General features: G+C 41.6%; 1 protein-coding gene across 4 annotated transcripts in view; it reads left to right on the top strand.

The window, feature by feature from the left end:
• ZMYND11 (zinc finger MYND-type containing 11) overlaps positions 1-21,600 on the top strand; it is a 128,778-nt gene that overhangs the window by 69,344 nt on the left and 37,834 nt on the right. For 3 of the 4 annotated variants that reach the window (XM_040352685.1, XM_040352686.1, XM_040352689.1), the window contains 3 exons: positions 6,873-6,926; positions 10,178-10,339; positions 21,507-21,584. In XM_040352685.1, the coding sequence (XP_040208619.1) occupies positions 6,873-6,926; positions 10,178-10,339; positions 21,507-21,584 (294 nt within the window). Of the gene's footprint in view, positions 1-81; positions 766-6,872; positions 6,927-10,177; positions 10,340-21,506; positions 21,585-21,600 lie in introns of those variants that run through there. The other variant, XM_040352687.1, reaches the window with a different exon arrangement.

Genomic DNA, 21,600 nt, shown 5'->3' with positions numbered 1-21,600 from the left:
TCTTTCAAAAGCATTTTTTTAGGGAAAAATACACTTCAATGAATTAATAAAAAAACTAAACCGTAAAGTTGGCCCAATTTTTTGGTATGTGAAAGATGATGTTACGCTGAGAATCGTGATCTTTATTCTAGGCAAAAAACTTTGACTCTTTTTATCCAGAATCGTGCAGCTCTATCTGTGGTGCTGTGTCACACATTTTACAGAGCCTGCCTTTTGACCTACAGGGGTGTTGAAAGGAGGAGTTTCAGGAGATGGAATCAGTATGAAAATCACTGCTTGCAGAGAGCAAGGTACCATGGGATATGTAGTCTTTAGAAATGAAGAGTAGACAGCAGACGAGAAGCTGCAAAGCATGCAGTGACTTCAGGAATTTGTGGAAAGAGATGGCAGCAGACAGGCAGCACTCACAAACTGAAAGCAGATTTTTCATGTAAGCTTATCTTGGTTTGTCAAAAATGGCAATTGATTTGTATTACTATGCTGATGTTAAAAAATGAAAGTGTAAGCTGTGACCATAGATTTGATTTAATTATAAAGCCACGTTTACAGTGTGCTTTTCACTAATCTAATTGACATGATGTTTGAAGTGTCGGACCAGTTCTTAATTGATATATATGTAAATAGGCAAGCAGCTGAAATGTATGCAGATAGAATGTCACCACCTACCTAATTTCTGGGCTGGGTGCTACATAAACAGGATAGACCCATTTTACAGGCACACGCTAACTTACATTCACACTGGCACAGATCTGCTGCACAAGCAAGGTAATTTGTTTTCCTGCATCTCGTTTTAAAATCAGATTTTGATCTCATTCACACGGACAACCCTGCTTTTAGCTTTTCAAAGTGCAGGATACGTAATCTGGAAAGTATAAACAGCTATTATGCCTCCCACATCACTTTTTCCTGCAATTGGTAGTTTTTGTTTTAAAGCTAGTTTAGATGCTATTGCAATCTTTAATCCGATCTGGGCACACAGAATTCTGTTCTCTCTAGACACAGCTAAACTGACTGCAACTAAATGCAGGTACACACTTAGTGTGAATGAGACCATTGAGGAAATGGTTACATACATTTATGTGCATTTAGAGAGCTCCCATTTGTTTCTATTTGTAATGGGAATGTTAAAGGGAAGCTGCGCTTTACCTGTGCAGGCAGAGCACTAGTTTGCTTTAACACATTGATTGTAAGCAGAATTCTTGCCTGAAGGGTCTGGTATGGATTTTGGGGGGAACCCCACGCCATTTAAAAAAAAAAGGCACAGGGTTCCCCTTAATATCCATACCAGACCTGAAGGGCCTGATACGCATTTTTTTTTTTTTTTTGGTTCGGGGTTCCCCTTAATATTCATACCAGACCCAGAGAGCCTGGTAATGGACTGGGGGGGCCCTGCCATTTCTTTCTATGATTTTTAACCGTATTGCCGGGACCCACCAATTCATGAATAGCCGCGAGTAGTTTTAAATTACTTTTTTTCCTTTTTAGAAATGACACTTTGTGCAGGGACAGTTCTAAACACGGTAAACATGCGCTACTTTACAGGCATACTATACACCCCCCCCCCCCCCCCCCCCCAGGTATGAAATTTAAAGGAATGTTTCACTTTAAGCATTATTTAAATCACTGCTCCTGAAAAAACATCAGTTTTTAAAACTTTTTTTTTGCATTGATACATGTCCCCTGGGGCGGGACCCGGGTCCCCAAACACTTTTTATGACAAGAATTTGCATCTTAACCTTTTAAAATTAGCACTTTTGATTTTTCATGTTCGTGTCCCATAGACTTTGACAGTGTTCGCGTGTTTGAACACATTTTTTGCCTGTTCGCATGTTCTAGTGCGAACTGACCCCAGGTGTTCAGCTCATCCATACTGGTGACAACAAGGGATCCCCTCACTTTAAATGGATTTCCTCTCACTTCCTGTTTTAGCTAGAGACATGGGGTGAGGGGAAATCTCCCAAATTGGACACAGATGGCAAAAAAGCTGACAGGGGTTATAACCTTGTCTTTTTCCAAAATTAAGAAAAACTTTTGGTTATAGTTCTTCTTTAATATATATTTGTGTGCTGTCACAATATTTTTGGTGCTTTTTATGTGCATTTCTTCAAGTGTTTTCTCTTACTTCCTAGATGGTTTCTTTACAATCCTCTCCCCTTTCACAGACTCGCATATAATTAGCTCCTTATCCCCTTCATCCTCATTATGTCTCTGCGCTGTGTATGCAGAGTCTGATGCAATACAGTGGGTGTATGTCTAATGAGTGATTGAAGATATATATAGATGTTTGTCTGACAAGTGATTGAAAATGTATACATTGGGGCAAAGTATGTGGAAGCCTATGTAACTATGTTTGGAAAATGCCTAATTTAGCTTTAAATGTAATGCTGGTCACAAACAGACTGCATTTCAGGTTTGATCTGTCAGATCAAAACAGTTATGATATTTGAGGATTAGTGACTGGGATAGAATTGAGTCTTGGAGCAATGCATTGTATGCCCTCTGTGCATACTTGGCAAGTTTGGTTAAAGTGGATGTAAACCCTTTACATATATCTAGTGAAGTGAATAGCCTCAAATGATACACAGAGATTAAACACATTTCCCTATATAAGTTATACATGTAAATCTGCTGTCTTCAGCTTTCTAAATTTTTTAGTGCACATGGTGTTACAATTTTTTCCCCTGTTTCAGCAGTGGGTGTGGAGTCTGGGCATACACTATGTGTGAGCTGATTGGAGGAAAGGCACACACCCCTACTCCACATAGAGAGAGGAACGAAGAAACTTGCAGAGCTGTGCTATGAATAGACAAGCTCCTTGTTTATTGTTTTGTTTTTTTGCATGCTAGTCTCATATCGAGACTAAAGTGACAAAATTCTCGTACGACACAATAAAAAATAACAAGTGATGTCATGTGTTGTAGTGTTTCTATTGTATTTTCGGAAAACAACTGTACTGATTAAACGAAAATCGTACAAGAACATTTTTCGTGTTTGTGTGATCAGATGAACTCTTGTGATCAGCTCTCGAAAGCTCTGTACTAACAATGCGATTATCGTACGATCGCTTCAAAAGCGTTATTTTTCGTCCGATTTTCGGATCACGTGTACGGGCCATAAGTTCCCTCCCCGACACAAATTTTCAGCTGCTTTAATCTCCTGTGTCGGAGAGCTTGTCAGAAATTATCATGCTAAAAAAATTGGAACGGAGCAGCAAAAAGACACGGGACTTAGGGCTTTGGAGAGAGATAAGTAAACACTACAGATATATGTGCCTAGCTCAGATTTCATGAATGGGGTTTTATTTTTTCATCTTCAATTAAAGGACATTTTGGTTTTGATTCATTAAAACTGGAGAGAAAGAAATGGCAACGAAGACCCCTTTCACACTGGAAACGCCTATAGTGGAGCGTTAAAATAGCGGTAAAACACCGCTATTTTACCACGTTTTTACGGCGTTTTCAGTTCATTTCAATGGAGAGGAGCGTTTTAATAGCGCTATTTTTACCGCGAAAACGCACCAGTGTGAAAGGGCTCTAAAGCTGCATGCAATTAACAATTGAAATAAACAGTGAATCATGATGAGTTTATATGGGCAACAACAAATGTTCTTTTCTGCAGTTTTACAGAATCTACCCATTTCGGTTCAGTGTTTATTCGTTAATGGGATTATAATACTCTCTTTTTTGGTTGGATATTTATGTTCCTTATGATACGGTCATTATTCAAGCATCTAGAATAATTTAAAAAAACGGGGGGGGGGGGGGGGGGAGAATGTGCAAATGGTCCATTTACTCACATTGATGGATAATCGTCACTGTGAAAGTTAGATCTTCCTATGTATGTCATTATTGAGGTGGAAGTTCTGCTTTAAATCCTCCTCCTCCTCATATTTGGCATATCATTTTGGGTAGGATCAGGTACAGAATTTTTACAGGTAGTCTCCTTTCCTCTCCCCCTTCCTTCCTGTCAACTTTTGGGACATGTCACAGGTCCCAGAAGACTGCCAGACCATTCACAAAGCGCAACGCGGTTCGTGCATGCGCAGTCGGCAGCCATCTGTGAAGCAGAAAGCAGCATAGCCAGCTTGCCCACAGTTAGCATGCCGATGCTGGGAACCCAAAGACTAGTGAAGAACTAGCCTGGGTGAGGTCAGCGTTGGACCCCCGGAAAGGTAAGTATCGTTTTATTAAAAGACAGCAGCTGCAGGATTTGTAGCTGCTGACTTTTGTTAATTTTTCCCCAGAGTAAACAACCACTTTAACCACTTGGTTACTGGCCCATAGTCAAAAGACGTCCTGTTTTTAAAGATGGATATCTCGGTAACGGCAGCAGCTGCTGCCACAACCAAAGTATCCATCTTTAGTGGCAACGGTCCTGTAAACGATAACGGCGGTCTCCGCGGCGGATTCGCCGCGAGATCGCCGTTATCGGTGGCGGGAGAGGGCCCCTCCCGCCGTTGCCGTCGGTAGCGGCGGAGGCGATCGGGACTGTTCGGCTGTTGACTGTGGTTGCGAGTAAGGGAAAAATTTCCTTCACCCGTCCCCATAGCTCTGCTGGGCGGAAGTGACGTCAAAACGTCAGTCCCGCCCAGCGTCTTAAAGCAAAATTTTTTTTTTTTTGTCATTTGAAAAAATGACAGTTTCAAATATTTTTTTTTTCTTGCATTTAAGGCTCCATTCACATGGAGCGAGAGCGAGAGCAATAATTCTAGCCCTAGACCTACTCTGTCACTCAAAAAATGCAACCCGTAGAATTTTTTAAACGTCGCCTATAGAGATTTTTAAGGGTAAAAGTTTGACGTCATGCCACGAGCGGGCGCAATTTTTAAGCATGACATGTTGGGTATCATTTTACTCTGCGTAACATTATCTTTCACAATATATAAAAAAATTGGGCAAAATTTATTGTTGTCTTATTTTTTAATTCAAAAAAGTGTTTTTTTTCCCAAAAAAAGTGCGCTTGTAAGACCGTTGCGCAAATACGATGTGACAAAAAGTATTGCAATGACTGCCATTTTATTCTCTAGGGTGTTAGAAAAAAAAATATATATATATATATAATGTTTGGGTGTTTTAAGTAATTTTATAGCAAAAAAAAAATGTTTTAGTCTCGTAAACACCGAATCTGAAAAACAGGCTCGGTAATCAAGTGGTTAAGATGATCTGGTTGGACTTGAGGACTTACTAAAATGGCATTCTCAGGCATAGGTCTCTATGCAGAGAGAACATTATTCTGTGCTCCATTGTGGAACTAGAAGCACATACCTGCACACTGTCACTGACAACCTTTACACTAACCTTCTATGTGATGTGATCACAGGTGGTTTGTTTACAATCAGTCTTCAGGTGGCAACTGCCACTGTTTTTCATTCACAGTCAGGCTGCAGCTATGACTATGGAATACAGTCAGTAAAAAGTACAGTCATGAAAAAAGGTTAAAAAAAGGACTAGAGTATGAAAGGGCATTTTCTTTCTTTTTCCTTATCATTTTTTTTTTTTTTTTTTTGGTACTTAAAGGGGTTGTGAAGGTCATTTTTTTTTTTTTTTTTCCCTAAATAGCTTCCTTTGCCATAGTGCAGTCCTCCTTCACTTACCTCATCCTTCTATTTTGCTTTTAAATGTCCTTATTTCTTCAGAGAAATCCTCACTTCCTGTTCTTCTGTCTGTAACTCCACACAGTAATGCAACACTTTCTCCCTGGTGTGAAGTGTCGTGCTCGCCCCCTCCCTTGGACTACAGGAGAGTCAGGATGCTCCCTACGTTGCAGATAGAGAAAGGAGCTGTGTGTTAGTGGGCGTCCTGACTCTCCACTAGTTCAAGGGAGGGGGCAAGCAAGACACTCCACACCAGGGAGAAAGCCTCGCATTACTGTGTGGAGTTACAGACAGAAGAACAGGAAGTGAGGATTTCTCAGAAGAAATGAGGACATTTAAAAGCAAAATCGAAGGATGAGGTAAGTGAAGGAGGACTGCACTAAGGTAAAGGAAGCTATTTAGGGGGGAAAACATTTTTACCTTTACAACCCCTTTAAACGCTGTTCCAGTTTTTTTGTTTCTTTTCTATTTATTTTTTTGTATAATATCGGTTTCCATAGCAGCCATATGCTATTGAATTGCCAAGAAATAGTCCCCATTGACGGCGTTCCTTTATATTAGTGTTTATAAATCGGCAAAATAATTGTTTGCATGGATTACTTTATCATTATGAGCAGTGGAAACACGTTAATTGCGAGTCTGTTATTTACATTGTTTATACATCAGAAATAGAAGTATAGAGAGATTTGGATTCATAAATTGGGACCTATTCATACAATGTACCGGTATATTGGTTTAAATTATTTTTTTTAATGATAAGACCCATCTGGAATGTTTGATTCTGTCCGATGTCTGTGATCAACGTTGTGATTGTGTATCCTAACAACCTTTACCTTCTTCTTTTAGTACGTTTGTCCAGTTCCTGGTTATTTTATATTCCATACTGTGAAACTCTTCTATAAAGTGCCATTGCAGGTTTAGCCATAAATCCCAATTAACTAAAGATAGTTTGCAGATTTACTGCTAATTTCCTTTCCCATTTATTGTTTAAATCTGCCTGTAGCTTGTAGTCCCGTAGAAGACTCCTATTGCAAGGTTCTGCTCAGTGAAGACGTTCTTCCATCATATAACCTGTATTCCGTGCCACCCTGAGAATTGTTTATTGTTGTAAAGCAGCAGACCTTAGAGTTTATATACGGCTAATTGTCAGAGAGGAAGCCCTCTGCTTTGACAGAGTTTCTTTTCACTACTGTTATTTTTTTTTTGCCTCTAATTATTTTGCAATCCCTCTAGAATATGGCAGTTCTGTTTAGCACCAAACTCTTGTAAATTATTGCAGATGAAACATCACCAAATTCCAGGAAGAGAGGGAAAATCAGTGAATTCACCTGAGGTTTGTTAAAGTGCTTTGATATCAAGCTTCGCAAGTATGTAAACCAACAATTTCTTTGTCATTTCCTTAGTTGGAGTATTGGGGCTGCAATGTCCATAAATAAGTAGATCGCTAAAGTGTGGGAAACGAGATCTCTTGGGGGTAATTAGCGGGGGGAAAACTAAAATTAGCCCCAATTGAATTCTCTCACTAATATTATAATAGGGTTCTAAGAACATCTAGACTGTAGACTCCAGCATTCTGTAACCTTTCAGAAGAGGTAGAGCCTGTAATGAGTTGCATGTGTATTTTGTCTTTCTGTTTTTTGTGCCATTATGGCATGTGGGAAAGGGATATTCTTTGTCTAGCCACCCAGAGTAATATTTTAATCTTAAATTAGGTGGTGGTGCTTGGAAAGGGGGTGTCATTGAAGCAGGCCTACCTAAAATAAAAAGTGTGGCTGTGTAACAGGATTCACTGGTACAGGTCAATGTGACAAATCGGTAAAACTATGGTACCTTTTGGCTTATCATTCCCAAGTAGAATCCTCAGAGCCCACACACATGCGACAGTGCTTAGACACCTCTTGTACCCTTGCTATCCTTACAGGTGCCTTCGAGGACTTAGAAAAATGAGTGGGCAGCAAATGTCCCTGGTTTATTTTTCACTAGCTATGTCATCAGGAGTAGGGTTCAGCCCAGGTTCACACTGGGTACGATTTGGTTCGATTTGAGATGCGATTTCACTTGTGAAATCCCATCTCAAATCGGCGGCATTTGCCGGCAATTGTCGGCAATGACACCGTCCTAATCGGTGCGACTCCGCATCTGCGGCGCTGCACCGATTTCCAAAAGTAGTTCCTGTACTACTTTTTGCGATTTAGGGCCGCGATTTACATAGACATGTGTGCAGAAACCTGCACAGATGTCTCTTAAATCGCGGCCGAAATCGGGACTGCCAGCGGGAGTGAAATCGTGCGAGTTCAGCTAAACTCGCACGGCTTCACTCCCGCAGCCCAGTGTGAACCAGGGCTTAAGGACAGGAATAGTTGCCAGCAATAGTTTGCACCTCCATTTTTATGTTGACTTTCTTGAATGGATGAGAGACTGGATCAAAGCAAAATAGAGCAGCTACAGAATGTCCTTTTGTAAGTTCTATATATTAAGGCGACCATGCATGGATCGGAATTCGACCTGTTCAGCAGAGGCTGGCCAAATTTCCATGTATGAGCAGGCTGGTTGTACAGAAGTGGATCTACTGATCAATTTCTGTACAACCAGCATGTTGTTTTTTTCCCAACTGAGCAGTTGCCTGCAGCACTGATCAGTGTGTTCTGATAGTGGGGGAGTCTCCTCCCTGTCAGAGTATAATGGCACAGTGGGAGTGATTCCCTCATACCCACTGAGTGTGCGGATGGGGGAATTGGATCTTTTTTTTTTTTTTTTTTGCTTCCTGGCAGCAGAGTTTTGGCAAAAAAGGCGCTCGACACTTGGAAACTTGTGTGACTCGTTTAGGCACGTCATGTTCTTGGGCGTTAATTATTCCATTAACCAGAATAATATCTAACTCTGGCCATTGAAATGAATAAATGCTAAAGTACTAAACACTCTTCGGTGAGGCAAGCGTTTTTTTATTTTTCTGCTAAAACTCTGCTTCTCCTAGATCCACTGGCCGTGTTTTTTTTTTTTTTTTTTTTGTGTGTGCATGGATATGCAGGGGTGTTTTAAAGGCAGGAAGAGGAGGTCATCAGATCATAATAAAGACAGGGCTTTGCTTTCTCCTGTCAGAACTGGTGGGTAATGCCTGATAAGAAAAATGATCTAGAAGCAGTAGGAAAAAACGGATCTAAAGACTGCCTGAAGTAGGTACAGGGAGGTCATTTCACTGCGATGTGCTTCATTGGTCAGGCAGACACTCCAAATCTCCAATAGAAGTTGTCGGAGAAAGGAATGGTAGGGATCTGACTCGGAGAAGCAAAGAGCAATGCTGCCAGTGCTCAGGTAGACATTCCATATCTCTGATAGCAGTCACAAGAAGCAGGAATGGGTAGCATCTGACTTGGATCATTTCACACTGCAGAGATGTAGCTATGAGGCTACAGGAGCGCCTAGGCAATGTCGCATGTGCACTACAGCCTATCAGGAGGAATGCAAGGCAAATGTTACATTTGTTGGAGTACTACTTAGCCACAATTACCTTTTTAAAGACAATCACCACCGTGCATTTCATTATCCTAAATCAAACCTGTTTTTTCTTTTGTAAAGCCAAAGCTACTAATCCACTGTGTGCTATACACCCTCCAGTGCTTAAACTTACCCTTATTGTATGTGCTGTGTCCCAAGCCCTATACATAGTCCATATTCCCATCACACACGCTCCTGAAATAAGCATTTAGGGTTCTGGGTGCTGTAGCAACCGGCAGCTGGATACTAGAACCAATACAGTATATAGATATTCGCCAGCACACCAAGAATCGTCAGTCTCGTCCAAACGTTTTTTTATACAAAACGGTGTAGTGCAACGTTTTGGAGCCATGCAGGACTCCTTTGTCAGGCATCCAATGACATCACATGCCTGACAATGGGATACCTTGTGGCTCCAAAACATTGCACTACACCATTTTGTGATGTGATCTTTCTTGAATAAAAAAACATTTGGATGAAATTAACTCTACAGGCCTGATACATGACTTGCTCCCTGGTACCCCACAGTGCCGCTCTTGGGTTTGACTGACTGGTCAGCAGGCTCCAGGGTGAGAAAGATGCCATCAAATGTACAGTTAATATTGGGTTGTGACATTTTGGGGGCAGCAGCAAAGCAGCGTTTAAAGTTAATTTATGTTTAGGCACTGAATGGTACATAGCACAGGCTAAAAAAATAGGTTTGGCCCTTAGTATATACAACAGGATTACAATAAAAAGGGCTGTCCCTTAATATGGATTTTTCTTCTGCTTTTTGCAAACTTCAGTTTTATATGGTTTCTATTTTAATAAACGGGTATCCTTTCCCCCCTGATCAAAATATATAGACGTGATATTTGCTTTGCCTATGTGCTCATGCAAGACGTGGGGATAAAACAGACCTGTAGTTTATTTGTTGTCCAGAATTACAAAAGCAACACATTGCAGGCTCTTTCCCCCCTGAGAGGGCAACATTCTAATTATGAATGCAACACATCTGGTATTGCTAATGTCTACTGTAAATTTTATATTTGCTGCTTAACCCCTTAAGCAGACTTGCCCTGTATCCAAATAACATTGTGTTTCTCCTAGGACTGGGAGACAGAAACTCATGACTGGTACTGTTTTGAATGTCATTTACCTGGAGAGGTGATGATATGTGACCAATGTTTTCGTGTGTACCATCCTAAGTGTTTACCTGATGATATGAAACTCAGGGATAGCAGTAATCACTGGCAGTGCCCGGTTTGCAAGGTAAGACCATATAACTGTCTTCAGTGCATGTGCATTGGTTGTCTAATTTATATTAATAAATGTTTTATTATCTCACAGATTCAATAACTAGCTCCAACTTAACGAAAAAGAAAAACAATTCTGATCCATGTATGGGCAGGCTTCATTGTACACAAGTCGATCCATCTATCCATCGACTTGGGTACAACCAACCTTTCGGATTTTGTTGCATGCAATTACTGCCAGCAGCTATAGACACTAGCAGTAATCATCGTATCCTGCAGGCCAGCAAGGCTCCACGGACCTGGAAGTTGATTGGTGTCTATGCAGAGCTGCACCAGATTTTGCACACTCTAGTTTTGGTAAATCAATCCCCATGAGTCTGTTAAATTCCTAATGTCTTCCACTTGAGTTGATCAAGCAAAGAACTGTGCTTGATCAGTTGTTTACCTAGCATTTTAGCCAGAATTCTGACAACTCTGAACTGGTCAGAAAAGGTCAGCGGACAGAGCCGGGAACCTTTGCTTCCTAGCTGGCTGAAACACTCCAGAATATAGTTTGATGAGTAGAACACTTATTTGATATTAATAGAATGTTATGACATTGTCAATGAATTCACTTTCATTTCTGATCAATGTTTAACATAGTATGTAAGATGTAAGTTAATGACAGTTGTTGCAGGGGGAGGGGTATTTACTAAAGCTGGTGAGTGCAGCTCTGCATAGAAACCAATCAGCTTCCAGGTTTTATTGTCAAAGCTGAACAAACTGAGGTTAGAAGCTGATTGGCTACCATGTACAGCTGCACCAGATTTTGCACGCTCCAGTTTTTGTGGAGCTCACCCAGTAATTCAATGTAATTACTTAATTAAACAGGACACAGGATACTATTCAGGAATGTAGGGTTATGCTGCTGCCTTTCGGGAGATTGGACACTGGCAATACAAAGCTGTAAGGACCGCATTGTACAGGGGTGTCCAAACTTTTTTCAAATAGGACCAAATTTAGGCAAATGGCATACTTTTCATTTTGACACATGGATGACAAATCCAAACAGGTGTTAAAGCGGAATTTTTATTTTTTTTTTTAAAGTCAGCCGCTACAAATACTGCAGCTGCTGACTTTTTTTTTTTACAAACAGCGTGGTGTTTTATTGTATAAAATGAAAATAAGGACATACAGTATGCAGTGATACAATATATGTGGACGCAACAAGTACAGCACACGGGTGTATACAAACATTTGACATAAGCAGTACAAATTGACTGGTTTCAAGGTGACTGATTCAAACAAACACAAAAGCAGCAAAAAAAAAAGGGAAAAGGATAAGCAGCTGCTGACTTTTTAAATATGGACACTTATCTGTCCAGGGCGCCGGCAATGTCGGCACCCGAAGCCGATCTGTCCCTCGGCTCTCAGGTGGAGGCGCCTCCATCTTGGCTAATGGAATCAGGAAGTGAAGCCTTGCGGCTTTACAGCCTGGTTCCCTACTGCGCATGCGCGAGTCGCACTGCGCGTCCTTACTGGTCCCTGTTGTCTTCTGGGACCTGTGTGTCTCCCAGAAGACAGCGTGGGGGGTGACATGGCACAGATATCTGCGGCTACTGTGGTTATCTATGCCTGGAAAGCGGAGCAAATACCTGACTTAGACAGGTATCTGCTCCCCCTCCCCCTGAAAGGTGGCAAATGTGACAGCGGAGGGGGGGAGGATTCCGAAAGCGGAAGTTCCATTCTTGGGTGGAACTCTGCTTTAAATCACTCAGGCTTTCATATCTGAAGGCCAGATGAAAAAGAAAATCCAGGAAGCTGAAATATATCAGGAACATTGTAAAGTACATTACATATTATTGTAATAAAGGTTGTCTGTCAACTTTTTAGTGCAATCTTTTTTTATTGAAATATTTGAAAGGTAAGAACAACATTAATGATCCCACGCAGGGGAAATAAACATACAGTATATCATGGCACAGCTTAGTAATACACAATAAAAGCATATGTGATCGTAAAATTGCCAAACCTCTGTCAACTTTTAAGTAAAAAAATATGAACAGAAACATGGCACCAAATATATTTATAGCTGATTTAGACCAACTGACATTGACTGAAATTTTACAATATATGCTTCTCAATAAAAAAAAAAAAACTTGCCTGCACACTGCTGTGTGTGGTGAAGGGAGTCTAAGGATGAGCTTGGGCGTATTATTTGGATGTATTATCTTTTGTGGCCCCCAACGAATCTCCGTGCGCTGCTCAGGACTAAGGATGAGCTTGGGACGTGTTCACAACTCCACGTGCCCGAGCCTGCCGGGAAGCAGACAGAGCGCAGCGCCAATTACAGGCACTGAGACATTTCCCGATCTCTGTAGCTGCGGACCAGGAAATGTCTCAGTTTCAGTCTAAGTTTACATACCCTGGCAGAATTTATGATTTCTTGGCCATTTTTCAAGAATTTAGAATATGAATGATAACACAAAAACTTTTTTTTCACTCGTGGTTAGTGTTTGGCTGAAGCCATTTATTATCAATCCAATGTGTTTACTCTTTTTAAATCATATTCACAACAGAAACTACCCAAATGACCCTGATCAAAAGTTTACATACCCCAGTTCTTAATACCGTGTATTGCCCCCTTTTACTAACCCCTTTAACAGATTGAAGTCTTTTGTGGTATTTGTGGATGAGGCTCTGTATCTTCTCAGATGGTAAAGCTGCCCATTCCTCTTGGCAAAAAGCCTCAAGTTCCTGTAAATTCTTGGGCTGTCTTGCATGAACTGCACGTTTGAGATCTCCCCAGAGTGGCTCAATGATATTGAGATCAGGAGACTGAGGTGGCCACTCCAGAACCTTCACTTTAATCTGCTGTAGCCAATGACCGGTCGACTTGGCCTTGTGTTTTGGATCATTGTCATGTTGGAATGTCCAAGTACGTTCCATGCACAGCTTCCTGGCTGATGAATGCAAATGTTCCTCCAGTATTTTTTAATAACATACTGCATTCATCTTGCCATCAATTTTGACCAAATGTCCTTTATAACTCGCACATCTCCAAAACATCAGCGATCCATCTCCGTGTTTCACAGTAGCAATGGTTTACCTTTCATCATAGGCGGCGTTGATTCCTTTTCAAATGTAGCGTTTTATGGTTGTGGCCAAAAAGCAACATTTTGGACTCTTCACTACAAATTACTTTGTGCCAGAAGGTTTGAGGCATGTAGTAATGGCTTTCTTCTGGCAACTCGACTAGGGCCGAAACAACTAATCGATTAATCGACAACTAATCGATTATGAAAATAATCGTTATTTGCAGCCCCAGACTCGACCATGCAGCCCATCTTTCTTCAAGTGCCTCATTATTGTGCATCTTGGAACAGCCACACCACGTTTTCAGAGAGTCCTGTGTTTCACCTGACGTTATTTGTGGGTTTTTCTTTGCATCCCGAACAATTTTCCTGGCAGTTGTGACTGAAATTTTAGTTGCTCTACCTGACTGTGGTTTGGTTTCAACAGAACCCCTAATTTTTCACTTCTTGATTAGAGTTTAAACACTGATTGGAATTCTCAATTCTTTGGATATCTTTTTATTTCCCTTTCCTGCTTTTCCCACAAATCCTTTGGCAGTTCGTTCTGGACTTTGGACATGCCTGGCATGGTATAACTCCTCTCACTCCCAGCAACCCTTAGTTTTTGCTAGTGTCCTACGAGAGAGGATGTGTTTACACCAAAAGCTGCCACTTTTTTCTTTTTATCTAGATCATTTTTTTTTCATCTAGCAAGTGCTAGTAACTCCAGAACCCCTGGGGCTCCTGTTTGCACATTTCTGAATAGGCTAATCCTCTGCATAATCTTGGAAGCTGTCCCCACCAGGAGAAGACAGTGATATTGCTAGCAGTTTTAGCAGTTGCTAGTGATAATCGCATGTAAATCCGTCAGGCTGGTTGTACCCAAATTGATCGATCATCCAGTCTGCCTATACACGGTTCGATACTCAACCGTTTCCTGCTGAACCAGCTGATTTTTAAAACCGTCTATGGCTGGCCTACCTGTTATGTTTGTGCAGCCTCCTAAGTTGTGTTGAGAACCGAGTATGCTTACATACATGAAGGATCAGGTCATCAGCTGCCTGCTGCCACCAATCCATACATCCACTGCCACCTGGAATCATTCTTCCCGCTACATACATTGGTTGAACGCTTCTTGGCAGGTAACCATTTCTGCTCCAGCAAAATTGGTCCTTGGGTACCCCCAACAAGATTACTTCACTATACACATGGTGGATCACAAGCACTGGGCTGTGAACCATTAGGCCTTATTGGTTTACACACAACTAGCAGCATCATTACCAAGTGAAGGGACTGACACTGCTATTGCAGATCACTGTCTCCTGCTTGCATCACAGCACCTTTTCTGTTTATCCGGGGGATCAATTTTGTCAGAATTTATAAGCAAAATCACAATTATGTTAGCTGATTCAGACCACAGGGGTCACAAACATGCCCCCCGACCCTCCTTCCATAATCTCTGAATTCCCTCAGGTTGCAGCTGCTCCTACACCTTCAGATGAGAATGGTGACTGTACTTCAACTTTCTCTTATTATCTAGTTCTCATGTCTCGGCCTTCTCTCCTAAGCTTAACCACTTAAGGACCGCCTCCTGCATATATACGTCAGCAGAATGGCACGGCTGGGCACATGTACGTACAGGTACATCCTGTACTAGGCGCGCGCCTGCGACCCGGTCCGAAGGTTTGGGACCAGCGGACCCGATCTCCGCTGGAGACCCACGATCGGTCCCCGGAGCTGAAGAACGGGGAGAGCTGTGTATAAACACGGCTTTCCCTTGCTTCACTGTGGCGGCTGCATCGATCGTGTCATCCCTTTTATAGGGAGACACAATCGATGACGTCACACCTACAGCCACACCCCCCTACAGTTGTAAACACACTTCAGGTAACACATAACCCCATCAGCGCCCCCTTGTGGTTAACTTCCAAACTGCAACTGTCATTTTCACAATAAAGAATGCATTTTAAATGCATTTTTTGCTGTGAAAATGACAATGGTCACAAAAATGTGTCAAAATTGTCCGAAGTGTCCACCATAATGTCGCAGTCACGAAAAAAATCGCTGATCGCCGCCATTAGTAGTAATAAACAAAAATAATAAAAATGCAGTAAAACTATCCCCTATTTTGTAAACGCTATAAATTTTGCGCAAACCAACCGATAAACGCTTATTGCGATTTTTTTTTTTTTTTTTACCAAAAATAGATAGAAGAATACGTATCGGCCTAAACTGAGTAAAAAAATATTTTTTTATATATTTTGGGGAATATTTATTATAGCAAAAAGTAAAAAATATTGTTTTTTTTTTCAAAATTGACGCTCTATTTTTGTTTATAGCGCAAAAAATAAAAACCGCAGAGGTGATCAAATACCACCAAAAGAAAGCTCTATTTGTGGGGAAAAAAGGACGCCAAGTTTGTTTGGGAGCCACGTCGCACTACCGCGCAATTGTCAGTTAAAGCGACGCAGTGCCGAATCGCAAAAAGAGGCAAGGTCCTTTAGCTGCATTTTGGTCCGGGTCTTAAGTGGTTAAGGATGCTTTTTCAGTGCTTATTGATGCTGTGCGCACATACCTTGACCTAGAACAACCTGTGTCAACAGTGCCTAGGGTCACTTGCCTGGGTTCTCCTTAGAACCCCTGGCCTGCAAAAACCCTTTCTGTACATTCTCCTTTACAGCCTGTTTTGTGCGGTGACTGGCTCAATCCTGACCTTTGATTCCATTAGGGATATTCCTGTGCCCACTCTTGCTCATAAGGTTGCCCTTCTCGTTGGCCTCAACTTTGGTGAGATCTGTCTCAAAGTTGGCCATAACGTATTAAAAACCTTTTCTTGTGCTACACACTATCAAGACCTCTTTGCTTCCTATTTTTCTTCTTTCCACTTAAACCAGGAATTTTTTCTTTCATGTCTGTCCTGATCCAAAACCTCCTAATTGGATTCCTCCATTGTTTGGGTGTTGTATGCACAGTTCGAGTCTGCCAGTCAGTCACAGCCCCCTTTCAACAGTCTGACTCTTTCTTCGTCAGTCCCCAGGGTCCCTCTTATGGGACAAGCCTGCCTCTCATTTTTCCCACCAGGTGAATTCAAAAATATCTCACTCCGTCTTATTACCTTAAGAGCATGATTGCTCCTCTCTCTGTAATAGCCCATTCAGCTAGATCAGTTGGTGTTTCTTGGGCTTTCCAGCATTAGGTTTCCGTTTTTCAGATTTTCTTCTGCCTTCTGTTGATGCGTTTAAAGCAGAACTTCAGTAATTTTTTCATCTTTCCATCTATTAAATCCTCTGCCCTTGTTGTTTTAACTTTGGATAGTAAAAATATTTTTTTCCTGCCAGTAAACACCTTATACAGCCCACTTCCTGTTTCTTGTCTGAGAAAAAGCCCAGGCTTTTGACATCATGCACAGCTCGCGCTCTCTCTCTCTCGCGCTCTCTCTCTCTCCTTCTCTCAGAGAGAGAGAGCTTGCCAGGAAGGGAGGGGAAATAATGCTCGCCATACACTATATGAAAATTCGACCGACATTCGGTCGTTAAGAAAGATCTTTCGTTTTTCGAACAGTTAATGGGCACAAAATCGATAATCGTTTGGACGTTTTTGAGCCCAAAAAACGAAGGACAAGTTTGGAAATTTTCTGCCGAACGAACGATAAATCGGAAGGTTAATGTGTTTCCCGTCCAAACTTTCTGCACTAGGTATATGTAAAAAAAGACTAACTTTTTTTTTTTTTTTTTATGTCCACTGAACGATTTATCGGTCATTACATGATGGCACTATCGTTTGCGCTCACGAACGAACTTTCGTTTTTTGAAAGTTCGTTCGGATGATTTTTCGTGGAGTGTATGGCCAGCATAAGTCATAAGAGGGCCAACGAGAGCTGCAGAGCTGTAGGGGGGCCTCTGTGTGTCTGTGTAAATCCAGGAAGTGTGCAGGCAGCAGCTTCAGCATCAAATGGATGCAGCCAGACTAGATGGAGGGAGATTTCTGCAGCATATTTGGCAAGTACAGAATCACAGTATATATAAAATATGTAAAGTGGTTGGAGGAAGGCTTCAGATAGGCACGTTTTTATTACAAATTATGTGGGCAGACTGCAGTTCCACTTTAAGTTTTAGCATGGGGACTTTCAGGCCTCTGCTGATGCCTCCTTCGGTCATAAGGTTCTTCAGGTGTCTCGGAGTGGGAGGGTTTTAGACCATGCTGTCCTTGCGGCTTTGTTTTGCCAGTGTCCAATCTCTTGGAGGCAGCCGCATAACCCTATGTTCCTTAATACTGTCCTGTAATGTACTTGAAGAAAAGGATTTTGCAGGTAAGACAAAGATCCTTATTTTATCAGGAGTTTTGTATTGAATGAGCAGGACCCTAAAAAGTGCTTTTTCTGGGTAGTGATCACTGCATCTTGTGCGATTTCCTTATCGTTTACATTAGCTCTTTTATGATCAATGTTAAAGTACACAGGAAATATTTACAACCAGGAAAATTAAGTTCTTGTGCAGAGTGGAGTTTTTCTTAAATGAGGCTCTGGCTGAACATTTCTAGAAGGGTTCATGTAAGGATCTGTGGCCAGTACCTTAAATGAACTGAATACCAAACATAACAAACCGGTTATAAACAAAGACATCAAGAGTCCCTGTATCTTTACAGATCTACACAGGATACTTATTTATCTTCTGGGCTTCAAGTAAACTTTTACTAAGAGGAATAAGGAGGCTGCCAATGATGTCTTCCACTGAAAAATACTAGTTATCTGGCTGTTATGATCTGCTTTTTTTAGTGCCCTGTAAGTCACTGGCCTGGAGTGAGCATATAGATCGGATTAAACCCTCTATCCATTATCTGCAGATTATTCTGGGCTATTGAAAAAAAAAGAGGGTTATTTACGAAAGGCAAATTCACTTTGCACTACAAGTGCAAACGAGAAGTGCAGTTGCTGTAGGTCCGAGGGGGAAAACAGCATTTTAGATTGCACATGATTGAATAGTAAAATCAGCAGAGCTTCCCCTCAATTCAGATCTACCCCTCAGATTTACAGAGCAATTTGCAAGTGCAATTTCAAGTGCAGTTTGGATTTGCCTTTTCGTAAATAACCCCCATAGCATCTTGGTATGATCAGGCAGGCAAGTAGAATTGCTTCATGAGCAGTCAGCAGTGGCAGTCTCTATGTATTAAAGCCAACCTGTTCTTACCTCAACATGTGTAAACTACCACTCTGAGTAGCAGTCTGGCAGATGTAGTTGTCCTCTACAGTTTTCCCAGCAGCCCCAAACTAGAGGTTCCGTAGTATGCAAATATAGACACTGGAAAGAAGTGCTGAGTACTAGCCTGTTTCTTCTGCCTTCCAAACCACACAAATGGCTGCTAAATATTTTAGTAGACCTCAGTGTCCACAAATGGATGGCAGCAGGGGGTGAGCTTCCTTTTTCCCCAATGTTAAAATGTTGTACAATTGAGCACCTAGTTAAAGGCCCATTTGACTGATTCCCAATGTCTTGGCTGCCATATCTGTGTACAGACTCTACAATGCCAGTGGGTTGCAACTAAGGATTGCAGTTAACGCCTTATGTGCCAATAGATTTTAAATACTTTTTTCTCTGAAGTTTTTCCTTTAAGAGTTCTTCTTTGGAGCATTCAAAAGCAGTTATTTTACTGCATCCTGAAATTTATTGGTGTGATTTATTTTTTTCCCTTAGGTCCTGTACACACGATCAGTCCAAAACGATGAAAACGGACTGAAGTTCAGTTTCATCGGTTAACCGATGAAGCTGACAGATGATCCGTCGCGCCTACACACCATCAGTTCCAAAAAGTATCGAGTGCAACGCGGTGACGTAAAACACAATGACGTGCAGAGAAAAATGAAGTTCAATGCTTCTGAGCATGCGCGGGTTTGGAACCGATGCTTTTGCGTACTAACCATCGGTTTTGACCTATCGGTCAGGCGTCCATCGGTCCAATTTTAAAGCAAGTTCTCTGTTTTTGGACCGAAGGACAACTGACCGATAGGGCGCACACACACGGTCGGTTTGGACCGATGAAACTGAACTTCAGTCCGTTTTCATCGGTTTGGACTGATCGTGTGTACAGGGCCTAAAGCTTTAGTTGGGCTTTATGGACTTCTGGTTAGCTATAGAAGAAAATTAAAACAGCATGTAGGTGAACTGCTGTTTACTCCCACCTAAAACTGTTGGCAAGTACAGGTCAATTAATGCAGACTTTACATACATGCATCCGGTGGTCTCTGAACATCAGTCTTGAATTCTTGTGCCAGGTAATTCAGTGGCCAGTGAAGTCAGGATCCAAATTAAAGCTCCAGATCTTGCACCTTTAGGCTCGGTTCACATCTATGCAGTTTGCTTTTTTATCCGTTTCTGGAGTGCTTTTTGCAAATGTGATTTTTGCCACCATTTACATTTTGCATTTATTTTAATTTTTTTATGCTTTTTTTTTTTTTGCCAATTTGTTGTTGGCCAGATTAAAAAATGCAAACCGCAAATGGCGGTAAAATCGCAGCACAGCAGCTTCACAGCCGGTTCCCTACTGTTTATCCACCAGACAGTGCAGTATTTTCACATTTTTCACATTGGATTCCCTACTGCGCATGTGCGAAGCATGCTGCGCTATATGGCCTGGCGGGGGGAGGGAGGAGGAGGGTTGATCTTGATATCGCCTTGGTGAGGATTTTCAGCCATTTGCCCCTCAGTATGCTGATGTAACAGGTGATTGTGATTGATTTTTGAATTCTTAGATTGTAACAAGTTCTGATTCCTCCTGTATTGAGTGGTATTGGAACTGTACTGTCTACCCTCATGTTGTAAAGCACTGCGTAAACTGTTGGCACTATATAAATCTGTATTATAATAATAATAAAAATAACAAAAGGTGCGACAGCTGTGCTACCCCTAGTTCAGTACTATGGAGCTAAGTGACCAACACGGACCAGATTTAAAAGACCCGTACAGTACATCATAGAGGGGTCCAACTCTGTGGTACTCATTTAGTTTCAAGTAGCGAATGCATTTTACTTGCAGTCAGTTTCTTATTTACATACAATTCTTAGAATTCGTTTATCTAACTCATACAGTACTTGACACAGAATTGTAGCCATAGACCAAATATAGAAAATGTATGGCTTTGTTGACCTGTTTTATATCTGTAAAACTGTATTTGGTGCTTATTGTGCTAATGCTGAGCACGGTATTGTATGTGTTAATCAATGTGATGTATCCTCCGCCACTAAATAAAAAGTAAAAAAATAAATAAAAAATAAAATGTATGGTGCTGCAGGTACACAAAGATAGTTCGCTAGATTCAGATAGGTTTACGCCGGCGTATAAGTAGATAAGCCGTCGTAACTCTGAATCGACGCCATCGTAAATTTAAGCGTATTCTGGAAACTAGATACGCTTAAATTAGGCTAAGATACGAGCAGCGTAAGTCTCCTACGCCGTCGTATCTTATTTACGCTGGCCGCTAGGTGGCGCTTCCGTTGAGTTCGGCGTAGAATATGCAAATGACTAGATACGCCGATTCAGAAACGTACGTGCGCCCGTCGCAATTAGTTACGCCGTTTACGTTAGAGATACGCCGGCGTAAAGATAAAGCTGCTCCCTAGATGGCGCAGCCCATGCAAGGTATGGACATCGGAACAGGCCTATCTTTTTACGTCGTTTTCGTAAGTCGTACGCGAATCGGGCTGGACGTAATTTACGTTCACGTCGAAACGGCGTACTTTGGAGCAATGCACACTGGGATATGTCCACGGACGGCGCATGCGCCGTACGTTAAAAACGTCAATCACGTCGGGTCACCAGTCATTAACATAAAACACGCCCCCCCTGTTCCACATTTGAATTAGGCGCGCTTACGCCGGCCCATTTACGCTACGCCACTGTAACTTAGGAGGCAAGTGCTTTGTGAATACAGCACTTGCCTCTCTGACTTACGGCGGCGTAGCGTATATGTGATACGCTACGCCGCCTCAAAAGTAAGCCGCCCTACCTGAATCCAGCTAAATGTATGCATAGTAGCATCATTTTATTTTAAGGAATGCCCTTTTTCTGCTGTTCTAGCAATGTAGTGATAATACAGAAGAGAAAGATATTAATATTGATGGCAATATTTTTGTTTCAGACCATGAAGAAAAAGAACCTAAACAAACAGGAGATGGGTAAATACCTGCGATTCATTGTGTCTCGTATGAAGGAAAGGGTAAGTTTTTGCTTCT

Source organism: Rana temporaria, chromosome 5, assembly GCF_905171775.1.
Source record: "Rana temporaria chromosome 5, aRanTem1.1, whole genome shotgun sequence".
NCBI classification, from domain to species: domain Eukaryota; kingdom Metazoa; phylum Chordata; class Amphibia; order Anura; family Ranidae; genus Rana; species Rana temporaria.
Note: the sequence above shows the minus strand (reverse complement) of the source record. Positions and strands in the feature narration are given on the sequence as shown.